Source organism: Myotis davidii, unplaced genomic scaffold, assembly GCF_000327345.1.
Source record: "Myotis davidii unplaced genomic scaffold, ASM32734v1 scaffold290, whole genome shotgun sequence".
Classification (NCBI taxonomy): domain Eukaryota; kingdom Metazoa; phylum Chordata; class Mammalia; order Chiroptera; family Vespertilionidae; genus Myotis; species Myotis davidii.
In genome coordinates this window covers 1,323,254-1,330,075 of record NW_006285049.1, presented here as the reverse complement: position 1 = coordinate 1,330,075, position 6,822 = coordinate 1,323,254, and the positions used below count along the sequence as shown (strand labels likewise).

The window sequence follows — 6,822 nt, the reverse complement described above, 5'->3', positions numbered from 1 at the left end:
TTTCTGTCCCTAGAATTTTCTAGAAACACCCCACCAGGTTATGCCCCCACCCACACTGATCCCAAAAATTATCCTTTAAAAACCCTTTCTCTAATACCCAATGACACTAATGTGACTTGTGGCATTCTTATAGGAGGTGGAACTTGTCAGTGGTACTGCCCAAAACTCCAGCTCCTCTCAAGGTTGGGTCCCAGGTGTGGCAGAGGATGGAAATGGTAATCAGCAAGTACCATGGTATTTGAGTCAGAACTGATGAATGGAACTAGAGAATCTCCCAGCTCTTCTGTCCTTTACTCCTTTGGAGTCTCGAGAAGAAAATGTCTGTTGCAGCATCACTGGTTGCTTCCCATGGAGCAAACAAGTGCGAAGATAGGAGGGGTGCTGCCCAGTTGGCAACTGGCCAATCACTGCCACTCTCCAGCTTCCCAACCACTTGAAAGGCTAAGGGAGAAGAGCTCATCTAGAGCTGAAGGAGGCAGAGACCTGACTTAGAGTTCATCAGTCTTTCTCCCTCCCTCTGACTTCCACTGGAGCTAAGTAAAAGCTGAAATTGTAGCCACCCGCTCTGTGGGTTGCACACTCCCACTCCTGCCACTGACCCCAGGCCTGGGCCTGAGCCCAGAGCGTGTGCCTGGAGCAGGGGTGTGGAAGGGGGGAGGGGGTGTTGGCCTTGCTGACAAAATCCATTTGGAATTTCTCAAGGTTGTGGTTTGGGGCTTAAGTTTGCCACAGAGTATGTGTGAGGAAAGATGAGAGCTAGAAAGAGAGAAGGAGTCAAAAGGACTACAGAGGAAGGAAACCAGAAAAAGCTAAAATATTCTTGCTGTGACTCCACTGGAGATTCTCCTTGCTCTTACTGAGTATGCAAAATTCCCATCTGGATATTCCTTATCATTATTCTCTCTCATAATCTATGTCCATTGAAGCTACATCCCTCTCTCTCCCCCACTATCCTCATATGCTCACCAGATACAGTCAGTGCCTAAGTAAGGATGAGATATCTTCCTGCCTCCATCAAATTTCCAAACCCAGAATTCTCAATGTTCAAGTGGAAATTTAGGACATAAAATTTTGCCATAAAGTACTGCCCTAACCCAACACTCCCCAAAATGTTCTTACTGCCCTAGTGTTACCATCATTTCACCTGATTTTGAGAGTAATTTGGGCAGCAGATATATCTGTTGCCTAGAGCAATAGATTTTCCACCTTTTTCATCTCATTGCACACATAAATGAATTACTAAAATTCTGTGGCACACCAAAAAATATATTATTTGCCCATCTGACAAAAAAAATAGGTATAATTTTGATTCATTCATCCTGGATAGTTATTGTGTTAGCTGTTGTAGTTTTTTTATTTGACAATTTAAGGAAAAAGAGGTCAGTGCCCCTGACTAAATAGTCAAGTATTGCATGTTTAAAAAATTCTTGAGACTCTGGCCAGATAGCTCAGTTGGTTGGAGCATCATCGCATCCCTTACTCCAAAGGCCATGGGTTCAATTCCCATTAAGGGCACATACCTAGGTTGCAGGTTCCATACCCATTTGGGGTGTGTATGGGAGGCAACTGATATCCCCCCCTCCTCTCTCTCTCTCTCTCTCTCTCTCTCTCTAAATAATCAATTTAAAAAATTATTGTGACACACCAGTTGAAAATTACTGGCCTAGAATGTATAATGTACTTCTCTACATTCTACATTCTAGTTGTACATTCCTTGGCCAAGGAGATGACCTGTTAGAATCAGCATCTTGCAACCCCATAAGCAGTCACTTGTAATGTTCTGAATGTGTGGTGCATATCCTTTTTCCAAGTGAAAGATAATGGTTTGTTTTAAAAAATATCAGGCTAGGAATAGAAAGATTGGAATAAAAGACATTATCTTTTCCCTAGTTATGGTTTCTTCTAAAAGATAAAGGAATTATTTCACTAAGATTAAAATTAAATGCAGAAGAGCTCTGAATAAGGAAGGACAAAATACATATGCAAATAATTCAGTGGGAGGGCATGCTGGTTTTGCTGGTTTCCAAAGCAAAAAAAAAATTCCCTTTTGAGCACAGGAATCCCTTTTATATGTTTCCCATTAGTCTTGTATCTACCTCCCAGGTTCTCTGATTTGGAGCCAGAGAGAAAAGCACCTGCTCTTTTGGGTGCAGGTTCAACGATGAGATACCTTCAGGACTTGAAAACCCCAAAACATGCCCTAGCCGGTTTTGCTCAGTGGATAGAGCATCAGCCTGCAGAATAAAGGGTCCCAGGTTCGATTCCAGGCAAGGGCACATGCCTGGGTTACGGGCTTGATCCCCTGTGTGGGGCATGCAAGAGGCAGCCAATCAATCAATGATTCTCATCATTGCTGTTTCCATCTCTCTCTCTCTCCCTTCTTCTCTGAAATCAATAAAAATATATTTATATATATAACAAAGAAAACCCCAACACAGAGGTGACCTCAAAGTGTGGGGCAGTGGTCAACAAACTACAGCCAGAAGACCAAATCTGGTCCTGCAGTCTGTGTGAATTGTGTTGGACATCTTTTTGTTTATGTATGGTCTATGGCTGCTTTTGATCTACAACAACAGAGTTGAGTAATTATTGCAGGTTGAGTAGTTGTGACAAAACCCACAAAACTAATATATTTACATAGTTCTTGTTCTAGGGCAGTGATTGAGGCAATCCCTGGAGTTGAGGCACGTAGAGAGTAAATAAAGCCTATAATTAGGTCCCACATTAAGAGTTGCCAACTAATTCACTGAGGCCCATTTCAAATCCTCTGTGGGACCAGCAGGCTACACATAGATAAAGTCATGGAGTGTAGTAGGGTAGGAGAATTCACCTGGAAAAGAAGCCATGGACTGGGATCCCAAGTGTGGACAGAAATATCACCATCTACATCCACCAGTCCAGTAACTTAATTTATTTTAGTTATAAACAGGAACCAAGAACAAATCTCAGTACAATAAATTATCCATTCCCACCCCTCCTGCTAAAGAAAGAAAGAGAGGCTCAGAAAGTTGTAGGTAAAACTCTTCCTTTGGAGGCTCCCCTTTAACATCTGAATGGGGCGGGTGGAGGGCAGATAGCTTCCCTAAGGGCCTGGACAGATGACTGAGAACTTAGGGGAGAGCATCCCCCCTCAGCACTCTGTTCCATCCCTAAGAAAAACCCCTCTACCACCGTTTCCCATTACCCCACAAGAGGGGGCTCAGGCCGCAGTAGAGGAGTTCATGAACAGCAAAGAGAGTGAGTGGTTTCTTTTTGGATATAGGTCTCATGGCTCTACACAATGCCTGGAGCTAGCCCTCAAAGGAGAAGAGTGGTCAAACTATAGGGACTCCCCAGTTGAAAGGAGTATGAATCCGAGTTAAAGGCCCAGGGTTGGGGAGAGGGGGACAATACAGTGCATTTCATCTTAGCCCATACAGGTGTTTAAGGAGTAAAAGAGGGGTGACATCCCCCCCCCACTCCAAGGCCCCTCAACTGTGGAGGAGAAGGCCACACATGACAGATTCCACCTGACCCGCACCCCACGCCCAAAGGTGTTTCCAGGTAGATACTTTGAACTTCCAGGGGTCAGGATTGACCTTGGACAGAAATTAGAGCAAAAGGCTGAAAAGGCGCCCCTCCCCTTCCCCAGCCTGCTGTGAGGCTGACCCTCACTTACACACGTTGACCCACTCTGTGATCTTGCACTCATCGCACAGCACATAGCAGCACCAGTGGAAACGGCAATGACAGCGCTCAACTCTTGTCTGCCGAAGCACGTTGTGCCCACGGCCACAACACAGGCTGCCACAGCCATCCAGCAGGCGGCTGGTCTTGTTGCAGGCCCGGCCACGCGTGCCTGGGGAGCCCACAGTGGGGTCTCGCTCACAGAAATCAGGAGACTTCTCAAAGTAAACCAGCTCTCCTGAGAGGCGGCGGTGACGCAGGCGGGGCTGGAAGGCTCCCGAGTTGCGGTTGTGGGTATCAATGAAGATGGCCCTGCCCAGTCGCTCCTTTAATGCTGCCCCCACTGCTCGGAATTCTGGGGCTGCCCTCCAGCAGGTCTTGAACTGGCAGCTGCCTGAAGTGCCATGACACTTGCATTTCCGTTTTAGGTTTTCAGTTACCACCTAGAGCATCAGAGGGGGGAGAAGTGAAGGAAAGGGCAGTAAATGGATAAAGCACACAGACACAGAAGAGGGGAGGGAACAGGGAGGCAAAAGGAGAGACAAATAGAGGTAAGAATGACCAAATAATTTGGAATATCAGAAGAAAAAGAAGCTGGTTGGTAGCCCAACTCCCTCATTGTATGGTTGGAGAACTGAAGCCAGAACAGAGGGATTTGCCTATCTCCAGTCACTAGCTGGATAACTCCAGTTGTCCTGGCTCCCACTCCAGTGTCCTTTCCAGAGTGAGCGCTGCTAAAATGGGGAGTCTGGGCCCAGAGCACCCCGAAATTCCATAGGGAGGAAAGCTGTAATAATAGCTATCATGTAACAAGCACCTGTCAAGGATGAGGGACTCTGCTGGGGGCTCTATTTACTAGCTCTCTCTTAATGACATTGTAAGGCAGGTATCCTTAGACTCTTTTTACATATGCAAAACGGAGGTTAAGTCACTTGCTCAGGGCTACCCGGATGGTGGCAATCACCCATCATATCTCATCCTCTCACTCTGCTGTGCCTCTCAAACTGGGGCCAGGCCAGAAAGCGAGAGAGACCCAGGTCAATTTGCACACGTACCTGTCGCCCCACCCTGTTGTTGTGGATTCGCATCCGTGCCTGGATGTCCCGGGGAGCTTCCCTGGAATCCAAGAAATCCCGAGAGAACTTCTCTCCAAAGTCCATGTCGTGGTTACAGCCACCCCATTCCCATGTGTCCTGGGGGCTGGGGCTGGGGCTGGGGCCTGGGCCAGGACCCGGGCTAGGCAGGGAGTGGGGAAAACTTTTGCCCCGGGACAGTGCCTGCAGCTGCAGCAGTTTGGCCCTCAGCCGATCCTGCTCGCCACTCCCCTTCCAGCCACAGCCGCAGCTCACCAGCTTGCCCAGGCTGCAGGCTGTGGCTACCGCGTGCATGACACCAGCAGCCAGCATGGAGAAGGAAAAGGCACTCTCACGGAAACCTGGGGATGAAAGGGTGTGGTGGTGAGGGTAAGGTTGACAGGCAGCTGAGAGCAGGGAGGCAGAGGGAAATAAACAGCCATCCTCCAATTCCAGAAATTCCTAACTGAATCCTGACCCTGCCGTTACTAGCTGAGTAATTTGGGGGAAAGTCCTGGGAGGAAAGGGGGGAACTGAAAGCACAGAGCCTCGGTTTCCTCATCTATAAATTGAGGGGATGATGGGTTGAGATGATCTCTGAGGTCCCACACCTGGGATGGATGTGGATGAAAGAGCTAGCCTAGAGGGAAAGACCCCTGGGGTTGGGAGACGACTAAAAGGGAGTCCCTGTGGTCTTTGAAGATGTGTTCACTGAGTTCTACATCTGAAAGCCTTAGAAATTCCCCAGCCCTGCAGGGAGCTTGGGTGGGGTAGAAGCACAGGCAATAGGGGTTCGTTGTTTTTTCTTCTTCTTCGGGGTTATTTTAATCAGCATTTTAACCAACCTACCCTCCACCACCCCCAAACCTCCAAAGCACTGTAGCTGTGGAGCTGTCCTTCACCTTTCCAGTTTCTAGTTTTATATTTGTCCGTAAGGCTGCTCTTTAAGTTTATCCTAACCTGCTATTACTCTATAAAATGCTGGGAAGGGGAGAGGGGTGGGGGTGATTTTCCCTAAGGCCCTCTTAAAACGTTGGCTCCTTTGTTTTGGGGGTCACAGAGGCTCAGGAGGACAAGCCTTCCCCAGCCTCAGGTACATGTGCTTCTCATTGGGGCATCAAAGCCTTCCCCCTAGAACACGTCCTGTGAAGAAAGAGGGGATCCCTCACTTCCTTTTAGGCAGGGGCTCCCTGGAACCCTGAGAGACAGCAGCTCCTTAGGGGCCAGGCCTTGCCCACCTCAGGATGCAGGGCTCCTGGCTCAACCTCCTGGTCCCCCCCAACCCCAACCCTCCAGGGGTGAAGCTGTTTGCACACGTCTTGGGAATTCCCCCGCAGATGGCAGCTGCCTATTAACCCTGTAGTCCCCGAAGTACTGCCCCCAGCCTTAAGCTGAGCCCAGGGTGGATCTTTACTCTTCCTAGGAGTAAACTCCAGCATGGCCTGGCAAGAGGCATTGATGCCTCCCAGACCAGGCCGGCAGTGACCTGCTCTCCACCCCTCCAGCCAGTGCCTCACCTGCTCAGGTGAGAGCCACCTGGGGCCCCCACAGCACAGAGGAGGGGGGCTGCTCCCCTGCTTCAAAGCCATCAGGGTCTTTGTTCCCAGTCTCAGCTCCTGGGAACCCCAGCAATTAGGAGAGTAGATTTAACCCTTAAACGGTTGGGGGCGGCCCCCCTCCTCCACTGAGGTTCTCGGGACACCAGCCTGGGCTTGTCCCTCTGAGAGGGAGGAGGGTGAAATTGGGGGAGTGAATGGGGGGCATTTGAAGCTTCCAGGGCTGGGGGCATCTCGCTCACAGGTGCAACCCAGAGCCAGCAGGGTGTAAGCAGGAAGGGGGGGTGCTTAGAGTAGGGGAACACGGACCCAGCTGCCTTGCCCGCAGCGAGCAGGTGGAAGCCAGAAGCGCAGGGGCCCAGACGGGTGGCCAAACCCATCTCCTCGAGGCTGTCGGGGGAATTCCCGGAGAGGCCCCTCCCGGAGTCGCGAACCGGTCCCTTCCCGCCTCCTCTCGCCTGGGCCGGCCCCCCAGCCCCGGCCCCGCCGGGCTCACCCCGCTTCAGGATGGCGCTGTGGTGCGGCAG

General features: G+C 50.0%; 1 protein-coding gene across 1 annotated transcript in view; it reads right to left on the bottom strand.

Annotated features, from left to right (window-relative positions):
* Nucleotides 1-2,890: 2,890 nt before the first annotated feature.
* Nucleotides 2,891-6,822, bottom strand: part of WNT10B (wingless-type MMTV integration site family member 10B) — a 5,775-nt gene continuing 1,843 nt past the window's right edge. The window contains exons 3-5 of the mRNA XM_015558553.1: nt 6,792-6,822; nt 4,722-5,101; nt 2,891-4,109 (exon numbers count right to left, since the gene is read on the bottom strand). Of these exons, the coding sequence (XP_015414039.1) occupies nt 3,651-4,109; nt 4,722-5,101; nt 6,792-6,822 (870 nt within the window). The 3' untranslated portion in view covers nt 2,891-3,650. The remainder of the gene's footprint in view (nt 4,110-4,721; nt 5,102-6,791) is intronic.